Source organism: Ascaphus truei, unplaced genomic scaffold, assembly GCF_040206685.1.
Source record: "Ascaphus truei isolate aAscTru1 unplaced genomic scaffold, aAscTru1.hap1 HAP1_SCAFFOLD_976, whole genome shotgun sequence".
Classification (NCBI taxonomy): domain Eukaryota; kingdom Metazoa; phylum Chordata; class Amphibia; order Anura; family Ascaphidae; genus Ascaphus; species Ascaphus truei.
In genome coordinates, this window is record NW_027457316.1 from 194 (window position 1) to 23907 (window position 23714).

The window sequence follows — 23714 nt, forward strand, 5'->3', positions numbered from 1 at the left end:
AGTGCGACAGAGAGAGTGCGACACAGGGAGAGGGACGACAGGGAAAGGGTGAGGGTGACACAGGGAGAGGGTGACACACACACACACACAACCCCCTCACACACAACACACACAACCACCCTCTCACACACACACACACAACCACCCTCTCACACACACCACACACACAACCACCTCTCTCACACACCACACACAACCACCCTCTCACACACACACACACACACACAACCACCCTCTCACACACACACACAACCACCCTCTCTCACACACACACACACACACACACACCACACACACAACCACCCTCTCACACACACAACCCACACACACACACACACACACACACACACACACACAACCACAACCACACACACACACACACACAACCACCCTCTCACACACACACACACACACAACCACCCCTCTCACACACACACACACACACAACACCCTCTCACAACAACCACACACACACACACACACACACACACACACACCCACACACACACACACACACACACACACAACCACCCTCTCACACACACACACAACCACCCTCACACACACACACAACCACCCTCTCACACACACACACACAACCACCCTCTCACACACACACACAACCACCCTCTCACACACACACACACAACCACCCTCTCACACACACACACAACCACCCTCTCACACACACACACAACCACCCTCTCACACACACACACAACCACCCTCTCACGAACACACACACAACCACCCTCTCACACACACACACAACACCCTCTCACACACACACACACACAACCACCCTCTCACACACACACACAACCACCCTCTCACACACACACACAACACCCTCTCACACACACACACACCACCTCTCACACACACACAACCACCCTCTCACACACACACACACACACACACACAACCACCCTCTCACACACACACACAACCACCTCTCACACACACACACAACCACCCTCTCACACACACACACAACCACACCTCTCACACACACACAACCACCCTCTCACACACACACACAACCACCCTCTCACACACACACACAACCACCCTCTCACACACACACAACCACCCTCTCACACACACACACACAACCACCCTCTCACACCCCACACAGCACCCTCTCACACACAACCACTCCTCACACACACAACCACCCTCACACACATCAACCACCCTCACACTACAAGAAACGGAGCCGGGAGTCCACTCACCAGAGGTATGTTGGTATCTGGGGCATCGGGGCTGTGTGGGGGCCTGCGGGTGTGTGTGGGGGCCTGCGGGGGACATCTGGGCGTGTGGGGGGCCTGCGGGGGACATCGGGGGCCGTGTGGGGGCCTGCGGGGGACATCGGAGCCGTGTGGGGGACATCGGGGCCGTGTGGGGGCCTGCGGGGGACATCGGTGCCTGCGGGGGACTGCGGGGGACATCGTGGATATGTGGGGGCCTGCGGGGGACATCGGGCTATGTGTGGGCCTGCGCGGGACATCGGGCTGTGTGTGGGCCTGCGCGGGACATCCGCACGGGCACGGCCCGATGGGAAACGCGCTGGATCCAGCAGCCAAGCAACCAACTTTGCGCCCCCCCCCCCCCCCCCCCCCCACCGGGTCAGACCAATCAGGGAGAGGATTTATTTATTTAAAAAAAAAAAAATTTTGAAAATGTTGGCGCGAGCAGGGGGAATTCAAAGAGCCGCAGCAGCCTAAATCCACACGCCACGGGCGTGTGGTGATCATTAATTGTCGAACACTGTGTATGTATATATGTATGTATGTATCTATGTATGTAACCTGTGGGGAGAAAAATGGAAGGGATTTTAAACCCTGCTCTGCCTAAAATGATAGGCTGATAGTAGTGCTACGGTGCTACATCCAGGATAGTTTATAACCAGACAGATGAACAAGAAAATAAATCCACTTTACGGTGAGCCTCAGGTACTGTGGTTAGAGAAATTGTTATATGAATTATAAATAAAACGTCATATTTTATTAGAACGTGTATAAACTATAAATGATGATAGGTAGTTGCGCTAATAGTTAAAATGTTGCCAAAGTCTAGGTGGTGTCAGTTCACTGTAGGCGCCTTTCTGGGAGCATAATGCTTCTCTTTGGTTAAATAGGGGACCAAGATCATAGGCATTTTAGTGAAATATATATATATATATATATATATATATATATATATATATATTTTTGTGTGTGTGTGTGTTCACCGGGTTAGTTCTTGTAATGTCTCCGAAGATTTATCATATCAAGAAGTGGACTATATATTTGAAAATTTGCCTGATACTTTTAGGATTCCTAGATTAACCTATAAGGGTATCTAGGTGCAAGTGGACCCTTTACTGTAGTATAATTGGGTTTAGCTTACACAGGCATTTTCCCTTAAAGCTGCAGTTCAGGCTTTAAAAAAAAAGAAAAAAAAATATATAGTTTTTTTTTACTTCAATAGTTTCATGTGGGCAATCTCTACTTACCTAAAGAACTGCATAGCTGCTGGTCAATTCGTTCTCCGTCAATTGATCGGCAAAGTTTGGCGACATCTTTAAATATGGGGAATGTTTTTCCTCTGTTTCTGTCCCTTAGTGGAAGCTCATGAATATTCATGAGCACTCCTGCACTGACATATGCAAGAAGGAGGGCAGGGCTCACAAAGGGGTGTGCCAGGACATGAAGGGTCAGTGCCTTAGTAAATGGTTGTTAAAATAGAACACAAGAAAATTGGTCTTTCAAAGTTGTTTTTTTAAAAACAGAAAATGCTAAAAGTATTTTTTCTTACGACAGAACTGATTTATTAAAAAAAAACCACACACATGCAGGATATTGCCTGAACTGCAGCTTTAATGAGAAATATATATATATATATATATATATATATATATATTCCCAATACACACACACACACACACACACACACGGCAGGCCAATTTAAATTGCTGTATCCATGAATTTCAATTCTTTAGCCACTGAAAGGGTTAACGGATTCCCAACTTAATTTTTCACTTCATTTTCTCTGGGAAACATATGGTTACAAAATGCCTTTGAGATGCATGAGTTGGTCAGACCTCCCTGTGTATGGAGCCCCTTTGAGACAGTTATCCTATGGGAGAAGGAGCGGCTCGGTGAGTAAAGACACCGACTGGCACCGAGTTTGAACAATTCTCGGTATCGGCTCCTTGTGACTTTGGGAAAGTCACTATATCTCCCTGTGCCTCAGGCACCATAAACATAGATTGTAAGCTCCACAGGGCAGCGCTATACAAGAACGTGCTATTATTATTGCTATTATTATTATTATAACTTCGCAGGCAACAGACTTACACATTAATAACATGAGAGCGCGTTAGATGAGCAGTGACAGGGCGGGATAGAAGCGCTAATAGTCTATAGAGCGGAGATAAGAAGCTCTTCCAGGCATAATATCGCAGCCCTATTCTGAACAGTAAATTAGCAGCGTCCCTGTATGTACAAATGCAGACAACGTTTCCCCCTAATTAGCGCCACCAATTAGAGACCGGAAGCAGCACCCACAATATATAGCAATCCTGCCGCAGTGACAGATATAACAGCCTGACACCCAAGTGACCATAGAGGATAACAGGCCAGGTATATCTGCAGGGTACCTTGCAGTTAGGAGGGGGGTCCCCGGCGGTTAGGGGGGCTCTGGTCTCTCCTCTGCTGCAGTCACAGATCCGGGTCACTGCTATTTTTCTAATGTTCTGATTTCTCAGGAAGTGGAAACACTGACTACATCCGGGTCACAGCTCCGTGTCCTACTGCGCATGCTCACACTAAGAGGATCATGGGAGTTGTAGTTTTTATAGTTCAGTACAGATTAAGTGACACATACTGTGTAGATCAGAAACATTTCCCAGAGACTGTGCTAGGGAAAGTCTCTCACAGGCCGGGCTGGGGCAGCACAGGCAGGGCTGCTGGTTTTGTCTGTGAATGGCAGATTGCGCTGATTTATCATTTACTAGCGGAGAGACCCGGCGTTGCCCGGGATGTAATGTTCCCGCTCCTCTCTCCCCTTCCCCCTCTCTCTGTTTGTCCCCCATTCACATCAATCCAGTCCCCCCCCCCCTCCCTCCTTTACAGCTTCATGCAGTGTGTGTGCGTCAGCCATTGTGTGTGCGTCAGTCAGTCACTGTGTGTGTGCGCGCGCGCGCACGCGCGCGTCAGTGAGTCTGACGCAGAAACACAAACACACAGACTGACTGACGCACACACACACACAGTCAGTGTGTACGTGTGTGTGTGCCTCAGTCAGTGTGCGTGCACGTCAGTCAGTGTGTGCGTGCGTGCGGCAGTCAGTCAGTCAGTCACTGTGTGTGTGTGTGTGCGCTGTGCGTGGGTGTGGGTGTGTGCGCGCGTCAGTCAGTGTGTGTGTGTCAGTGTGTGTGTGTGTCAGTGTGTGTGTGCACGCCAGTCAGTGTGTGTGTGTGCGCCAGTCAGTGTGTGTGTGTGTGTGTGTGTGTGTGTGTGTGTGTGCGTCAGTTAGTCTGTGTGTGTGTGTGTGTCAGTGTGTGTGTATGCGCGTCAGTCAGTGTGTGTGTGTGTACATGCGTCAGGGTGTGTGTGCGTGTGGCTGTCGGGTTGTGTGCGTGGGGCTGTGAGGGGTTGTGTGCGTGCGTCAGTACGTGCGTGCGTGTGTGCGTGCGTGCGTGTGTGTGTGTGCGTGCGCCAGTCAGTGTGTGTGTGCGTGCGTGCGCCAGTCAGGGTGTGTGCGTGCGTCAGTCAGGGTGTGTCTGCGTGCGCCTGTCAGGGTGTGTCTGTGTGCGTGCGTCAGTCAAAGGGCAGGCGTGGGGGAGGGGGTGGAGGGCAGGGGTAGGGGGGCTGAAGGGCAGGGGGGGTGAGGGGTGAAGGGTAGGGGTAGGGGGTGAAGGGCAGGGGTAGGGGGGGTGAAGGGTAGAGGGGGGGTGAAGGGTAGGGGGGGGTGAAGGGCAGGGGTGGGGGTGGTGAAGGGCAAGGGGTAGGGGGGGTGAAGGGGCAGGGGTAGGGGGGTGAAGGGCAGGGGTAGGAGGGGGTGAAGGGCAGGGGTAGGGGGGGTGAAGGGCAGAGGAGGGTAGAGGTAGGGGGTGAAGGGCAGGGTAGGGGGGTGAAGGGCAGGGGTAGGTGGGGTGAAGGGCAGGGTAGGGGGGTGAAGGGCAGGGGTAGGGGGGTGAAGGGCAGGGGTAGGTGGGGTGAAGGGCAGGGGTAGGGTGGGTGAAGGGCAGGGGTGGGTGGGTGAAGGGCAGGGGGTGAAGGGCAGGGGTAGGGGGGGGTGAAGGGCAGGGGTAGGGGGGTGAAGGGTAGGGGGGAGTGAAGGGCAGGGGTAGGGAGGGGTGAAGGGCAGGGGTAGGGGGGGTGAAGGGCAGTGGTAGGGGGGTGAAGGGCAGGCGGAGGGGTGTGAAGGGCAGGGGGGGTGAGAAGGGCAGGGGGGTGTGAAGGGCAGGGGCGGGGGGTGTGTGAAGGGCAGGGGCGAGGGGTGTGAAGGGCAGGGGCGGGGGGGTGAAGGGCAGGGGCGGGGGGGGTGTGAAGTGAAGGGCGGGGGGGTGTGAAGGGCAGGGGCGGGGGGGGTGTGAAGGGCAGGGGCGGGGGGGTGTGAAGGGCAGGGGCGGGGGGTGTGAAGGGCGGGGGGGGTGTGAAGGGCGGGGGGGTGTGAAGGGCGGGGGGGGGGTGAAGTGCAGGAGCGGGGGGGTGAAGGGCGGGGCAGGGGGTGAAGGGCAGGGCGGTGGGGTGAAGGGCGGGTGGGGGGGGGTGAAGGGCAGGGGGGGTGAAGGGCAGGGGCGGTGAAGGGCAGGGGCAGGGGGGGGGTGAAGGGCAGGGGGGCAGTTGTTTTTTTTTAAAACAGAAAATGCTAAAAGTATTTTTTTCTTAATACAGAACTGATTTATTAAAAAAAAAAACACACACATGCAGGATATTGCCTGAACTGCAGCTTTAATGGGAATTTAAATTGCTGTTTCCATGAATTTCAATTCTCTAGCACTGAAAGGGTTAACGGATTCCCAACTTCATTTTTTCACTTCATTTCTCTGGGAAGCATATGGTTACAAAATGCCTTTGAGATGCATCAGTTGGTCAGACCTCCTGTGTATGGAGCCCCTTTGAGACAGATATCCTGTGGGAGAAGGAGTGGGGGGGGGGTGGAGGGCAGGGGTAGGGGGGGTGAAGGGCAGGGGTGGTGGGGGGTGAAGGGCAGGTGTAGGGGGGGTGAAGGGCAGGGGTGGTAATGGGGGGGTGAAGGGCAGGGGTAGGGGGGGTGAAGGGCAGGGGTAGGGGTGGTGAAAGGCAGTGGTAGGGGGGGTAGGGGTTAGGGGGGGCAGGGGTAGGGAGGGGCAAGGGGTAGAGGGGGCAGGGGTAGGTGAAGGGCAGGGAGAGGGGGGGTGAAGGGCACAGGTAGAGGTGGATGAAGGGCAGGGGTAGGGGTGGATGAAGGGCAGGGGTAAAGGGGGTGAAGGGTAGGGGGTGGGAAGGGTAGGGGGGGGAAGGGCAGGGGTGAAAGTGAGGCACAAAATGTTGGCAGGAGTAAAATGTCCACACACACACACACACACAGATCCGAGGAGGCTGCTTGGCCCCCCCCAGCGGCCGGTGATGTAAGGGAGCGCCGGGGAGTTAAGGAAGCGTCGGGGAGTTAAGGGAGCGCCGGGGAGTTAAGGGAGCGCCGGTGATGTAAGGGAGCGCCGGGGAGTTATGGTAGCGCCGGGGAGTTAAGGTAGCGCCGGGGATGTAAGTGAGCGTTGGTGGCTGGGGTAGGAGGGCCGTGCCGCGCTTATCCTCCGTCTTTCCGGGAGCCGGTTGAGAGCGAGGGGGGAGGAGCCTGAAGTTGGCGGCAGGAGGACCGCGCTTCCCCTCCGTCCGGGAGCCGGTGCAGGGCGGCGCACGTGATGGGGGGGGGGGGACGGAGGGGAGAGGGAGTGTGTGTTAGTGTGTGTGTGTGTGCCGTCACTGCCTCAGACCAATGAGTGGTGTGCGGGGGCGGGCAAGCCAAGGGAGCAATCTCATTGGCCTGAGGCAGAGTGACGGGCGGGCCAAAGGTCGAATGTGATTGCCCCTAGGGACAGAACAGACAGACAGACAGATATACATACAATGGTTTGAGAAATATATAGATAGATTTTCCAAGTTCCAGCTGAGACAATAACAAGCCCCCCTTCTCCCCACACAGAACCCCGTTCCCTCACACAGAGCCCCCCTCCCGCTCCCCACACAGAGACCCCCCCCGCTCCCCACACAGAGATCCCCCCCCGCTCCCCACAGAGTCCCCTCTTCTTCCCCACAAAGCCTCCCTGCCCCAACACATTGCTGCTCCCCACACAGAGCCCCCACCCCCCACACAGAGCCTCCCCTGCCCCCACACAGAGACCCCCCTGCTCCCCACACAGAGCCCCCTTGTTCCCCCACACAGAGCCCCAGTTGGTATATGGGGACGGATTTCGGTGAGATATTGTTAATTTGAGGGAAATTTGCGAGGGTGAAAGTGGGACAGCTTGTGAACTTTGTATTAACCCTTTTCCGTAGGCAGGTCATGTGCTCACAGGTGTGACGTACGTGACATGGTTTAGACCAGGGGTGCGCAAACTGGGGGGCGCAAGAGCCACTTGAAAGACACCCTGCATCTCTTTAAACAAATCTTTTAAAGCCTTTGACGTGATTTGGCAATTTTCTCCTGTCTCTTGGTTGTGTTCTGTGTCAATAAAGTGTCCCACTTGCTGTTGTGGCCGATCTTGTTGTTCCTGTGCAAGCACGGGCGCCATCTTGGATTTCGAGAACTGGAGAGGCAGCTTTCAAGAGGTAACGGGACACTGAGGGGGTCGGTGGCTTCTTATCTTTTTTAGGGGGAGGCATCCCTGAAGGTTCTGCTGGCGGGGGGAGGTCTTTTCAAGAAATGTCAGACGATTTGGAGGGCTAAATCATCCGCGATCGTAGCGGAGTCCACGGAGCTGCTTCAGAGTGCTCCCATCCTCCTTTACGCTGCATGCGTGCCCCCCTATATTGTATTTTTAAACCCAAACCATACCTTCATTAACCCCTCAAGCACCAGGTGGATTGAAATACATAATATCTAATGATATCATGACTGGGGCATTAACCCCTTACCTACCAGTGATACAGGAGGGAGGGGGGAGAGAGGAGAAAGAGGTGGGAGAAAGAGAGGGGGGAAAGAGACGGGAGAGAGGGTTTGGAGGGGATAGAGAGACAAGGCAGAGACAGTGGAGTGTAGAGAGAGACAGATGGGGAGGAGAGAGAGACAAGGGTGGAGGGGAAAGAGACATGAATTTGGGGAGACAGTAGTGGTGGGGGGGTGGGGAAGAGGTGGGATAAAGAGAGGGGGGAAAATAGATGGGGAGGGAGGGGATGGAGAGACGGGTGGGGAGAGAGAGAGATAGGGTGGAGTGTAGAGAGAGAAAGACATGGGTGGTGGGTGGAGAGAGTGAGGTGGGGTGCAGAGTAAGAGGTGGCTGTGAGAGAGGTAAGGGGGAAAGAGAGGGGTGGGTAGTAGAGAGATAGAGAAAGAGATGAGGTGAGGGTGACATGAACTTACAATGTTAACGATCTGTTATTTTCCTCTGTTATTCTTCTTCATGTTTATTAAGCTCCATGATAATCATGAAGTGAGGGCTGGACTTCATCTCTCAAAACCTTTTTTTTTTTAATCTATATGTGTATAACAATGTCATCCATGGTTATTTTAACCTTGCTATTTTAATTTAATAAATTGCTCCTTCATTGCATAACCCTGTCATCCCTTGGGTAATACACCATTGCAGGTTCCCTGCATGTTTTGTCTTTTTTTCTTTCCTTTTCCTGAGGTCACTGTTCACAGAAGAGATTGCAAGTATATTCTTCAAACACCTCACCTCAGCGCCAGAAAAGATAATTTCCAGCTCTCAAAACCTGGATGATGTGAAGATGTTGCATGTGTCATGACACCAACATGATGACAACACATGACTCAGCTGAAGCGATTTGCGCACTTTGGACTCTGCATTATCTTCTCATTATACGACACAGTGGCGCACCTTGTGGGATTCGGAGGCTTTGGCTCCTAAAACAGTGGGGCGATCGAACTCCTGAGCCCATCAATGATCTCTATATTGAACTAGAAGCCGCAGTTGCGTTTGCATAGAACTGATAGTACATCAACAATTCAATATTTAAGCCTACCTGTGTGCTAATTAGTAACTTAACTGAAATAGTGCTAACTTTGTTGCTACAAGTGTACAGCGTGAAACCCAGTGATTTAGAGTGGCGCTATAACACAGTGATTGTGATCTTAGATAATATAAATAATATTAGTTGTGAAACTGAAAAAACTCTCAACCTTCCAGGGAATATACACAGATTCCCTCACAAAACGTTAGGATCCAGGGGGGGGGAAGGGAGCGGGATCGTCAGGAACACCCAGAAAAAAACATATACATAAAGATCATGGTGTAGTACAAAAATAAATGTGAGTCAGAACTCAGGAAAAACTTGGCTCTTGCGAATAACCTACTTACAAGAAGTAGAATAAAAGACAGCGTTTGTTTTGTTAGAGATGAGTATATAGGCTCCTCTGCTTAAGATCGCAGCATACAGCAGTCACTACTGATGGCAGACTGGATGGTGTGTCCGCCGGGGCTTTAGCTTTCACAATACAGCAACCGCATTCATACAGAGAAGGGAGGAGAACATAGTGTTTTACCAGGTAACACCAAACTTTATCATAGTAGCATAAAAGATGTGTACTCACAATATATCGTGTGAGCACAATCACATAAAGGTTTCTTTTAGGCGACAGAAACAGCGGCTCGGCAGATGGAAAGAAGAACGTCCTCCACTCCACTCAAAAATTCCCTCCTCGAGGGTGCCCCCTCGTCCGGTGCCAGATGGATGGCGTCTGTCGTCACTTCCTGGCCTGGGGGTGACGACTTCCGGTAGGAGCGGGAAGATCGGAAGGTTGGAAGGTTCGCCGGACCGCAGCTGTGCCTCTGGGGTTGGAGCAGGTTGTCAGACTGTCAGACTGTAATACAGCTGTACTCTGCTTCCTTCCTTGGCTCGGCTCAACGCGTTTCACTGCATCCGCAGCTTCCTCAGGAGCAATGATTATGTCCCCTAATGGGTGTTACTTAAATAGCATCTTCAATTAAGACACTAATTGAAAAAACACTTAATTAAATTACACACAGATTCTCCCACAAGGGTACACAATACTGCGATCAAAAAATTACGGCGCATAAAATACATATATTAATTTTATTCACTCTATTATAAGAGGTTCTAAAAGATAAAACATGTTAAAAAAACTAAAATCATATTAAAACTCAGATAATTAATAATTATTGGAGAGGGTCCATGTATATAGAGGGAGAGAGAGAAAAAACATGGATTAGTAATGGGAACGCAGGATGGTGTATATAAAATCAGACAACAGCATATTTTTATATAAAATTAATAAAATTTTAATTAAATTATTTACATATATCAAGATGAAAAAGTGCAAGTGCAATAATTAGAGGAAAGGTGCAATCTCAAAATACACATTAAGACCATTTGGTGTCAGTGTATTAAGTTTATGTACCCAGTACATCTCTCTTCTGCTTAAGTCTAAATTTCTATCTCTTCCTCTCCAATGTTGTGCTACATGCTCGATTGCGGTAAATTTTAATCCTGCTGTATTGGAGTTGTGAAATATAGAAAAATGCTTAGAGACATTGTGGGTCTGGACACTTCGTCTAATATTGCTCAGATGTTCTAAGATGCGTGTCTTGATAGCTCTTGTTGTTTTATCCACATATTGTAGCCCACATGGGCATTCAAGGAGGTAAATTATGTGATTTGAATTAAAATTCATGTATTGTTTTATTTTATACTAGCTGAGAGCCCCGGCATTGCCCGGGATGTTTGTGGTGTGGGGGGTGGCATTTGGGTGGGGAGTGGTTCACGCGGCCGATGGCGGTGTGCGGTGGTACTGCTGCTGTGGCTGTACTGATGGTGATTGTATCGGTGTGCTGATTTGGGAGGGTTTGTTGCTGATGTGGGGGTGCGGATGTGGGTGTGCCGATGGGGGAGGTGCGAAGGTGCCAATGTGTGGGTGCTGATGGTGTTGATGGGGGCTGGGAATGGTGGGGAGCCGAGAATGCCAGTGTGCTGGGGGGGCATGGGATACCGGTGTGCTGATGTGGTGGTGCTGGGGATAGTGTGTGTGTGTGTATACATGTTTGTGTGTATACATTGTATGTGTGTGTGTGTGTGTGTATAAGTGTGTGTATGTATACATGTGTGTGTGTGTGTGTATGTCTACGTTTGTGTGTGTGTACATGTGTGTGTGTATACATGTGTGTGTGTGTATACATGTGTGTGTGTGTATACATGTGTGTGTATACATGATGTGTATGTATACGTGTGTGTGTGTGTATGTGTACATGTGTGTGTGTATGACTCCATGTGTGTGTGTACGTGTACATGTGTGTGAGTATACGTGTACATGTGTGTGTGTGTACGTGTCTCCGTGTACGTGTGTGTGTCTACGTGCGTGTGTGTGTGTCTACGTGCGTGTGTGTGTGTCTACGTGTGTGTGTGTGTGTCTACGTGCGTGTGTGTGTCTACGCGTGTGTACATGTGTGTGCCTACGTGTGTCTGCGTGTCTACGTGTGTCTGCGTGTTTACGTGTCTACGTGTGTGTGCGTGTCTACGTGTGTGTGCGTGTCTACGTGTCTACGTGTGTCTGCGTGTTTACGTGTCTACGTGTGTGTGCGTGTCTGCGTGTCTACGTGTGTCTGCGTGTCTACGTGTGCCTGCGTGTCTACGTGTGCCTGCGTGTATACGTGTGCCTGCGTGTATACGTGTGTCTGCGTGTCTGCGTGTATACGTGTGTCAACGTGTGCCTGTGTGTATACGTGTGTATACGTGTGTATACGTGTGTGTGTGTATACGTGTGCCTACGTGTGTGTGTGTATACGTGTGTCTACGTGTGTGTCTACGTGTGTGTGTGTCTACGTGTGTACACGTGTGTCTACGTGTGTGTGTACGTGTGTGTGTACGTGTGTGTGTGTACGTGTGTGTGTATACGTGTGTGTACGTGTGTGTCTACATGTGTGTGTATACGTGTGTCTATGTGTGTGTGTGTGTGTATACGTGTGCCTACGTGTGTGTGTATACGTGTGCCTACGTGTGTGTGTACGTGTGTATACGTGTGTGTATACGTGTGTGTGTGTGTATATATACGTGTGTGTATACGTGTGTCTGTGTGTATACGTGTGTCTGTGTGTATACGTGTGTCTGTGTGTATACGTGTGTCTGTGTGTATACGTGTGTCTGTGTGTATACGTGTGTCTGTGTGTATACGTGTGTCTCTGTGTATACGTGTGTCTCTGTGTATACATGTGTGTGTATACGTGTGTGTGTGTGTATACGTGTGTCTGTGTGTATACGTGTGTCTGTGTGTATACGTGTGTCTGTGTGTATACGTGTGTCTGTGTGTATACGTGTGTCTGTGTGTATACGTGTGTGTGTATACGTGTGTCTGTATAGGTGTGTGTGTGTGTACGTGTGTGTGTGTGTGTGTACGTGTGTGTGTGTCTACGTGTGTGTGTGTGTACGTGTGTGTGTGTGTACGTGTGTGTGTCTGTGTATGTACCCCCCCCCCCCGGCCCTGCCCTTCACCCCCCCCCCCCCCCGGCCCTGCGCTTCACCCCCCCCCCCCCGGCCCTGCCCTTCACCCCGCCCCCCCGGCCCTGCCCTTCACCCCCCCCCCCGGCCCTGCCCTTCACCCCCCCCCGGCCCTGCCCTTCACCCCCCCCCTCCCCCGGCCCTGCCCTTCACCCCCCCCGGCCCTGCCCTTCACCCCCCCCCCCGGCCCTGCCCTTCACCCCCTCCGGCCCTGCCGCCATAGGACAAGGTCCGCCCCCATGTACGCCAATCTTTTTATGGGACTCTGGGAGGAACACCACATATGGCCCGGTGGCGTTCTGGGGGCGGACCTTGTCCTATGGCGGCGCTACATCGATGATGTTATTTTAATTTGGCGAGGTACCCAGGAGAGTTTGGACTCCTTTTTATCAAGTATAAACATAAATAAGTACAACTTACAATTTACCTCTGTCACAAGCAAAACCTCCCTCAATTATTTAGATCTTAATATCTATATAGAGAATGGTACGTTAAAAACTAGGTCCTACTTTAAGGAAGTGGACAGTAATAACTATATTTTACGCACAAGCTGTCACCAGAATTTATGGATGGACAATGTCCCATATAATCAGTTCAGGAGGATGCGTCGAAACTGCACTGACACAGTAGTGTTTAATGATCAGTGCAATATACTAAAGGAACGCTTTGTTGGGAAGCATTATAAGACAGACCTTCTGGACGCAGCATTTGAAAAGGCTAATTGTCTGAATAGAAAAGACTTAATAGTACCAAAAAATAAAGACAACACTCTCAATACAAATTTCGACACAGCATTTTTAACTTCTTTTAATAAAGAATCAAACAATATCAAGAAAATAATTAATAAACACTGGCATGTTTACTGAATGATCCAATCTTGAAGGATAATATGCCACAACACCCCAAGGTAATCTTCAAAAAAGCAAGAAACCTGAAGGGGATGATAGCGCCAAGTGCAATAAAAAAGCTAGAGACAAACAAGAACGGATGGCTCCAAAAATTGGAAGGGTTCTACGGTTGTAGTTCCTGCAAAGCCTGCGGACATAAAAATCAAGACAAAAAGAGATTTATGAGTAACAATAGAAATGAGGAATATAAAATAAAACAATACATGAATTGTAATTCAAATCACATAATTTACCTCCTTGAATGCCCATGTGGGCTACAATATGTGGGTAAAACAACAAGAGCTATTAAGACACGCATCTTAGAACATCTGAGCAATATTAGACTCTGTCGCAAGTGCTTATAGCAAGCGCGACCACGACAAAGCAAAAAAAAAATTTGGTAGCCGGTCAAATGTGATTTTTCAGAGACAATCGTCACATGTGACAATCTCTGAACCAATCAGTGGACTTGTCGCCAGCGACGTCGCTGAAAGTTAAATTATAACTTTCGCGGTTAGCGACGTCATCGGTCGCGTCGCCGGCACTATAAGCACGGCCTAACTCTGTGCCCAGGACATACCTGTACCTGAAAACGAGCGGTAACTCTCAATGTATCACTTCCTGGTAAAAAAAAAAGGGGTATGGTGTTGCACACCAATAATCAAAAAAAGGCGGAAAATACTTGGTTTTTAATACCGGTGCACCATGGTTCAGGGGAAAACCTGTCTGACGAGATCCTATGCATAAGTATGAATGGAAAATCCAGGGCACTTCGGATTTGGTATATGAATTTATTCTGTCCAAAGGCCCGACGTTTAATTTTGGTCAATAAAGGAATCTCCTTTTGTTTTCATAATGCTGCGATCTCGCACCTCGTTTCTGTTGCGAAGTGGGCAACTAGTTTCTTTTCAACTCTGGCTAATCCCTGTGTTGGCCTATTTAACAGATATAGCCAGGGATCCATAGGAATTTTGAGGCCCAAAATCCTCATTAGCCAATCTTTAATTTGTTCCCATAAAGGTACCAACTGAGGGCAGGACCACAGCATATGCAATAAGTCCGCTGGCTCTCCACATTGTTTGGGGAACAATGGGGAGTAACCTGGAACGAATTTTGATCATTTTAGTGGAGTGAGATACCACCTCATAAAGACCTTATATGCGTTCTCCTTTAGCATCGTGCAAATTGAACACTTTGGGGCTTATGCAGAGAGGTCCGGTAAGGGATAATTAGCCAGGTTTGCGCCAAAACTGTCCGCTTTCAAACAGATAGTGGCGAGAACTTGGCGGGGCAATTTAAATTCGGCAAACGTGTGGCGAGAAGCGTGATCTCGCCACTGCGAAATAACGCAAGATTCCAGTAGCTCCGATGCGCATGAACGCGCCAATCGGAGCTACTAAATGGCGCGTCTAGTTAAAATTTTGCCCGCCAACAAAAGTTGGCTGTATTGTGGGCAAATACCGCGCGGCTCTGAATGGCGAGTTTTACGTAGTGAAACTCGCCTAATTAGCCATTTCCTGCACACCGCGCTACGGAGTTCCCTGCATACCACACCAATAAATTGCAATCCTGTGGCGAATTTAACCAGTACCTCTCTGCATAAGCCCCTTTGTCGCTGCCATGAAAATCCCTTCCCACTCTTATTCTTCTAGCACCTCTCCCAAGTCTGTCCCAAAGGGACATATATTGCATTTTATGAGGGTAGTCTACGCCAGAACAGGTCACTTCCTAGTACATTTGAGAGGTTAGTCCTCTAGTGTCGGTTTCCAAAATACAGAGTTTTTCCAAGTTTATCAATGAGGGACGGAGTGTAAAGTTATTATAAAATGCTCGAACCTGGAGGTATCAAAAAAATTCAGAGTTGGGAATAGCTTTGTCGGACTTAATTTGTTCAAAAGTTTTAATTTGATTCCTACCCTCCAGATCCTTAAAACTACTGAACCTTTTCTGGTTCGAAACGACAAAATCCTTGCTATTCAGGCCCGGAGCAAAATCAGGATTATCAAATAGTGGGGTCATTAATGAGTGTTTAGTGGTCAAAGAGCATCTGAATTTAGAAGCCTCCCATACTGCTAGCGACTTGGTCATTGAGGAGAGCAGTTCACTAATGGACTTAAGAATTCTTTTAGGGTACCACATTAGCTTATGTAGTTCCAAAGGCGTACATATCCCTCCCTCCAGCTCCACCCACCTTTTACTGCCCGGGTCTGTGTGTCACTGTGACATTTGACATAATTGAGCCGCCTTGTATTATGACAAGCAAGGTACCACCGCCGCCCCCCATGTTGGTCTTCTCATGATCCAACTCTTGACTCTCAGTCTTTTATATTTCCATATGAATTTGGAAATCCGAGACTGAAGAGTGCAAATATACTTAAGCACCACCGGCTCTGGCAGCGTTTGAAATAGATACAGAATTCGAGGGAGCAAGTTAATTTTAATTGATTTTCCAAGCATAGATATACAGAAAAAAAACATTGGAGGATCGGTATTGGGAGAGGGGGAGGGGGGGGGGGCTCATGGGTTGGATACTTTAAAGAAAAGGGGATATTGGAGGGAGGAGGGGGGGGGTGAGCAGAATGGTGAATCAACAATTCTTAATGCTTTACATAATTGTGACTTAATATGCGTGAGCATTTTGGGACCGCTTCTAAGTCTGTAGTGGGGAACATCTCTGGGGGACCTGGATAATTGTATAAAAAAAAAAAAAACGTATTAGGTGACCTTGCGGGGAGGAGCGAGGGAAACTCCTGGCAAGTCCCTAGGAGAGGCATATAATTGGTCCCAAGGGGTTACAGGCTCAGGGAGCCCATCTTCTAGAAATATTGTATTGGTAATACAGTTCATATTCTACAAAGTAGAATTGCCATGACAACGGGACGCTACGTGACATGACGCTAGTGTTACGCAGCCATGGCAACATGGCATCATTTGATGCCACGCAGCCATGTTCACTGCGGTCGGAGGGGGAGTTGCAGCAGGATCTCGGGAGGCGCCGCCGCAAGCAAGAGAATTTTTTTTTACATTTTCTCTGGGTTAGCCTTCAGTAGAAGGTGGCAACCCTGCCTGGGACACCATTTCTTCCCCCATCCTTCATTTACAAATGCTTTCAATGTCTGCCCTTCACTGCTTTCATCACGCTCATTCATCCACCCCTCATCCTTTGATGCTCCCTCTGTTTAAAAACACATTTCATTTACAACATAACATGTTAAAAATATATAAGAATTGTCAAACAATGTTAGGTATTTGTAACATTTTATAAATGAAACGTGCAGATTTTTTTTTTTTTAAATAACATTAATGAAGCAGGGGGTCCCTGAGCTGAACCGCATTCATTTCAGTCCCTGCTTCCCGAGTTAAAGGCTACCGGGCTGCACCAGTCTGGAAGAGATGTGCAGTGAGAGTAGACAGAATCAGTCACTCTCTGCGCATCTCTAACAGGCGATCATGTGTATTTTTTTTTTTAATTCTTTATTTGTATTTCAGATTTTTAGAACAGTAAACATTCAACACAGTATAATACACTACAAAACAATTGACATTTTAAATGATAAAAACATACGTACATACAATCACAAAACAAGTAAAAATGAGATTAAAACAAAATCTAAAAACATGTCAAACCCATATTTAATAGTCCCAGTTGTAGGCATTATTCCCAATTTGGCAGATATTTCCTCTCAAACCTTTTCATACTATACCGTTACCAATAAACTCTGACCATGGCCGCCAGAGAAGCTAAAATTTTAACATTGTATCAGTTCTTATATATGATAATAAACACACAGATACCAAACAAGCTCTGAGAAACCACAACCATTACCACATTATCTATATGTATATATAAGTGTCAGAAGGAGTGCTAGTGTACCTCATTGCAAGCAATCGCTTCTGGCCTTTAAGTAGCAGGCAGTTGCTATCCAACTTTGCTTGTGCATAATAGTTGTACCTTGTCCCGTCTGAGCTCTGCTTTGCCTTTGTTTTGCCTGCCGCCTGTCACGACCCTGGAACTGGACCTAACTACCCCTTGTCTGCTTCGACCTCAGAACTGGACCTAACTACCCCTGCATCCCAGGCCAAAGTCTTTGTATTACTCCCTACCTCTGCCCTGCTGGTCCGTATCCTGTCCTGCAGTCAGCAACGTTACACGAGCCAAGTTGGATAGCAAATGCCTGCTACTTAAAGGCAAGAGGCAGTTGCTGGCAATGAGGTCCAAAGCGAGGCTTACGTCCTGTGAGGGCACAGATTGCCAAGAAGCAAGATGGCAGTGATTGCTTCGGAGATGATTTCACTTCCCGACAGCAGTCACCCTGGATGTTCGGGCAGATCCCTTATACCATAGCACTGACTGGTCCATGTCAGGAAAGGTCTTCTGTGACAATAATCATGACAGTATCATGTTACCTACCTTTTTTTTTTTTATTACTGTGGTATTGCTATGCTACCAGTATATTGACAAACCCTACTCTAAAATAGCAAATGGTTTATCCCCTGTATGAATCCTCTGGTGTGTGTGGAGATTGTCCTTCCGTGAAAAGCTTTTCCCACACTCACTACATGTGAAAGGTTTCACCCCTGTGTGAATCCTCTGGTGCTTGGAGAGGTGGCCCTGCTCAATGAATTGTTTCTCACACACAGAACATGTGTAAGGTTTCTCCCCTGTATGAATCATCTGGTGTGTGAGGAGAGACTCCTTCCGTAAAAAGCTTTTCCCACACTCGCTACATTTGAAATGCTTCACCCCTGTGTGAATCCTCTGGTGCCTGGAGAGGTGGCTCTGATCATTGAACTGTTTCTCACACACCTGACATGTGTACTGTTTCTCCCCTCTGTGAATCCTCTGGTGTGTGAGGAGCTGGGACTTCTGTGAAAAGCTTTTCTCACACTCTGTACATGTGTAAGGTTTCTCCCCTGTATGAATCCTCTGGTGTCTGCGGAGGCTTCCCTTATCACTAAATTGTTTCTCACACTCAGTACATCTGAAATGTTTCACCCCTGTGTGAATCCTCTGGTGGCTGGAGAGGTGGCTCTCAACACGGAATTGTTTCTCACACACCTGACATATGTAAGGTTTCTCCCCTGTATGAACCCTCTGGTGTTTGACAAGGTTTTGCTTTACACTGAATTGTTTCTTACACTCTGTACATGTGAAAGGTTTCTCCCCTGTATGACTCCTCTGGTGTTTGAGAAGGCTTTGCTTTTCATTGAATTGTTTCTTACACTCTGTACATGTGTAAGGTTTCTCCCCTGTATGAATCCTCTGGTGTTTGACAAGGCTTTGCTTTACACTGAATTGTTTCTCACACACTGTACATGTGTAAGGTTTCTCCACTGTATGAACCCTCTGGTGTTTGACAAGGCTTTGCTTTACACTGAATTGTTTCTTACACTCTGTACATGTGAAAGGTTTCTCCCCTGTATGAATCCGCTGGTGTTTGAGAAGGCTTTGCTTTTCATTGAATTGTTTCTTACACTCTGTGCATGTGTAAGGTTTCTCCCCTGTATGAATCCTCTGGTGTTTGACAAGGCTTTTCTTTTCATTGAATTGTTTCTCACACACTGTACATGTGTAAGGTTTCTCCCCTGTATGAACCCTCTGGTGTTTGACAAGGCTTTGCTTTACACTGAATTGTTTCTTACACTCTGTACATGTGAAAGGTTTCTCCCCTGTATGAATCCGCTGGTGTTTGAGAAGGCTTTGCTTTTCATTGAATTGTTTCTTACACTCTGTGCATGTGTAAGGTTTCTCCCCTGTATGAATCGTCTGGTGTCTGACAAGGCTTTTCTTTTCATTGAATTGTTTCTTACACTCTGTACATGTGTAAGGTTTCTCCCCAGTGTGAATCTTCTGGTGTAAGAGGAGATGGTCCTTCCGTGAAAAGCTTTTCTCACACTCACTACATCTGAAAGGTTTCACCCCTGTGTGAATCATCTCGTGCCTGGAAAGGTTGCCCTGAACAATGAATTGTTTCTCACACACCGAACATGTGTAAGGTTTCACCCCTGTGTGAATCCTCTGGTGCGATAGGAGTTTCCCCTTCCGTGAAAAATGTTTTCCACAGTCTGTACAGGTAAAAGGTTTCTTGCTAGTGTCGACACAAAGGTGTGTGATCAAATCCATATTCAGCGAGAAGCTTTCCCCACACTTACAACAAAGGAAAAGCGGAGCACTGCAGCTCCTTCTTGAATCACTCTCGTATATTTCAATCTGTGCTGTGAGCTGTACAAGGCCTGTAAATTCACCCTCATGTGGCACTGGTTCCTTGCATGTGTCCAATATGTGGTAGGAATCATTGGTTTTTGGCACCTCAGGGCTGCAGGAAGTGAAGCAGCTTTTGGACATGCAAGAGGTCCAGTTCTGCTCCTCGTTCAGGCAGTTTTCTAACAAAAGAGAACAAAAAAGACAAAGCTCAAATGTTTTCAATCTGTAAAGCAAATGAATAAAAAATACTTTGCAGAATTTACTTAATCACTACTACATTAACAAAATGTTCTGGTTACTCTATACCCATAGCTCTAAAACAGTGGCCCTTGGATATCCAAAACCCCCAATGACTTTGGTGGTGTTCCCCAAAGACCTGCAATATGTTTCTGGCAGTTCACACAGTTAATTTTGATAGACATATATGTATTCATTCCTGTATTGATTATATATGTGTACATTTACATTCTCCAAATCATAATTAACATTGAACTTGTCCATGAGAAGTAAAGTTAAGGGAATAGTGGTCTATCATACTAGTGAGTTAGTGCTATCAAGCCAACCCGACAGAAATATATAGTGTAAAGATACAGTTAGGTCCGGAAATAATTGGACACTGATACAAGTTTTGTTATTTCGGCTGTGTACCAAAATAAATTCAAGTTACAGTTAAATAATGAATATGGGCTTAAAGTGCAGTCTATCAGCTTTAATTTGAGGGTATTCACATCCAAATTGGAGAAAGGGTTTAGGAATTACATCTCTTTAATATGTAGCCCTCTCTTTTTCAAGGGACCAAAAGTAAATTGGACAATTGACTCAAAAGCTGTTTCATGGACAGATGTGGGCTATTCCTTCATTATTTCATCAACAATTAAGCAGGTAAAAGGTCTGGAGTTGATTCCAGGTGTGGCATTCGCGTTTTGAAGCTGTTGCTGTGAACCCACAACATGCGGTCAAAAGAGCTCTCAATGCAAGTGAAACAGGGCATCCTTAGGCTGCAAAAAAAAAAGAAAATCCATCAGAGAGATAGCAGGAACATTAGGAGTGGCCAAAACAGTTTGGTACATTCTGAGAGAGAAAAAAAAAAAAGAACGCACCGGTGAGCTCTGCAACATAAAAAGGCCTGGACGTCCACGAAAGACAACAGTGGTGGATGATCGTAGGATCCTTTCCATGGTAAAGAAAAACCCCTTCACAACATCCAGCCAAGTGAAGAACACTCTCCAGGAGGTAGGCATATCATTATCCAAGTCTACCATAAAGAGAAGACTTCACGAGAGCACATACAGAGGGTTCACCACAAGGTGCAAACCCTTCATAAGCCTCAAGAATAGAAAGGCCAGATTAGACTTTGCCAAACAATATCTAAAAAAGCCAGCCCAGTTCTGGAACAGCATTCTTTGGACAGATGAAACTAAGATCAACCTGTACCAGAATGATGGGAAGAAAAAAGTATGGAGAAGGCTAGGAACGGCTCATGATCCGAAGCATACCATATCATCTGTAAAACACGGTGGAGGCAGTGTGATGGCATGGGCATGCATGGCTTACAATGGCACTGGGTCACTAGTGTTTATTGATGATGTGACAAAAGACAGAAGCAGCCGGATGACTTCTGAAGTGTATAGGGATATATTGTCTGCTCAGATTCAGCCAAATTCAGCGAAGTTGATTGGACGGCGCTTCACTTTACAGATGGACAATGACCCAAAACATACTGCGAAAGCAACCCAGGAGTTTAAGGCAAAGAAATGGAATATTCTGCAATGGCCGAATCAATCGCCTCATCTCAACCCGATCGAGCATGCATTTCACTTGCTGAAGACAAAACTTAAGGCAGAAAGACCCACGAACAAACAACTGAAGACAGCTGCAGTAAAGGCCTGGCAAAGCATCACAAAGGAGGAAACCCAGCGTTTGGTGATGTCCATGCGTTCCAGACTTCAAGCAGTCATTGCCTGTAAAGGATTCTAGACAAAAGTATTAAAAAGGAACATTTTATTTATGATTGTGTTAATTTGTCCAATTACATTTGAGCCCCTGAAATACTGTAATGGAACTGTGTATGAAAATGGTTGCAATTCCTAAACGTTTCATACGATATTTTTGTTCAACCCCTTGAATTAAAGCTGAAAGTCTGCACTTGCATCTCGGTTGTTTCATTTCAAATCCATTGTGGTGGCGTACAGAGCCAAAATTATGAAAATTGTGTCAGTGTCCAATTAATTCCAGACCCAACTGTAGGTGGGAGAAATATACATGTGCATCTACACATGGCCCAATTGCTCCATTTTGTGTCTTACATAGTGGATGATGTTGAAAAAAAGACACACGTGTCTCTCTGCTTGCGTCTGTCGCTTCCTCTCCCTCTCTCCCCTCCCCCTCCCTGCGTCTCTTTCTCTCTCTCTGCCTGCGATAGAGGAAAAGGAGAGCGAGAGAGCGGGAAAGGAGAGCGAGAAAGGCGAGCGAGAGAGCGGGAAAGGAGAGCGAGAGAGGGAAAGGAGCAAGAGAGGGAGAGACTATATTGAATTGGTCAGTAAATTCCAGAGGTAAAATGGAGGAAGAAAAGTAGTTAGATGGTGGTTTGAGTAGAGAGTAAAATACAGAGAGGAGGTAGCGTGGGCTAGACTTGTGAGTGTCCATTACTGAGGAAAAGTAGCTTTGTTTAGCCTGGGAATGGGAACAGTTGAAACCAGATAGATTACATTTATAGGGGAGGGTGTCAGAGAGAGTATGAGATTTCCTCTAGGGTCACTCAGAGGAGCGAGTGCAGGAGCAAAGAATGTGTGTATGGTAGTTTTGCCAAGTTCTGGGGTTAAAAAGGTGAGAATGGCAGAAAAGTGGGGCATGTAGAGCATGAAAGGAAGATTGGGCACATTCTAGTTCATGACAAGATTTTGGAGGTCAGTAGAGTAGCAGAGTGGAGAGGGAGGACAGCAAAGTGGAGTTGAGACGTTAGCTTAATGAAACGCTGGTCTCTGCAGAACTGAGGGGTAAATGGAGGTGAAGAAAAGGAGAATTGAGAGAGAGTAAATGAGAAGAAGTGATGGTCAGAGAGGGGAAAGGGGAGAAGAGAGAATCAAAGAGAAGCTTCTGCATTATCTTCGCATTTAGCGTCTGAGAGCACAGGCAGAATACACTGGTCAAACAGTGGAAGGAGCCCTTGAAAAACTGTTCTGTTTTTCTAAATGTATTTCCAACCTTTATACTCGTGTGAGACATATTGCTCCTGTAACTCTGCTGCATGGAGCTTGTTACAGAATAAATCAGCAGGCCTAGGGGCTTCCTATGAGAGGCAATTAACTCTGAATATTCCCTAAAGGTGACCATACTACTTGTAACAAGATAACCTTTGATTACCCCAAAGTATGTTATAGTTCTCACCATCGACAGTAAATGAAACTATTTCACTCTTTATTGTGGTTAGATGATCCTCAGGGTTTGGTTCTTCTTTCTCAGACTTAATCTCTAACGTCTCTGGTACAATCACTGGGAAACCTGCCAACAAGAAAAGGAAAATCCATCATGTAAAGCTGGGAGTGGGAACTCTTCTTGTGATATCACTATACAGAAATACTGTATACTGATTCCTAAGGGGAGGGGTTAGGTAGCTGATTGTACTTTATTATTTTTTTTAAAATCTGTTTTTTCCTTTATTGGTATCGTGCAAGGTACATACAGGTATAAACAACATTCACAGCTTAGTAGGAGGTTTCGGAACAATGGGACATGACTGCGAAGTACAATGAGATACTCAATAAACCTTTTTCTTTCCTTATTTGTGGAAAAAAGATGGGGGAGGACAAGGGACGGGTGGATAGTTGGGAACGACAAGGGGATGAAGAGGGGGGGGGGAGGGATGAAGGGCAGGGCTGAATGGGGCTCACGGCTTTTTTAGACCAGGGGGTGTCATGTTTGGATCAGAGCTTGTAGTAGTGACGAGGCTCCTGAGCCTGGCCT

The 23714-nt window shown here is 47.5% G+C and overlaps 1 protein-coding gene across 5 annotated transcripts in view; it reads right to left on the reverse strand.

The window, feature by feature from the left end:
- Nucleotides 1-13704: 13704 nt before the first annotated feature.
- Nucleotides 13705-23714, reverse strand: part of LOC142486758 (uncharacterized) — a 61997-nt gene continuing 51987 nt past the window's right edge. For 2 of the 5 annotated variants that reach the window (XM_075585215.1, XM_075585216.1), the window contains 2 exons: nt 23139-23252; nt 13710-19930 (listed from right to left, as the gene is read on the reverse strand). In XM_075585215.1, the coding sequence (XP_075441330.1) occupies nt 18012-19930; nt 23139-23252 (2033 nt within the window). In that variant the 3' untranslated portion in view covers nt 13710-18011. Of the gene's footprint in view, nt 19931-22057; nt 23078-23138; nt 23253-23714 lie in introns of those variants that run through there. The other 3 variants (XM_075585219.1, XM_075585218.1, XM_075585217.1) reach the window with 3 other exon arrangements.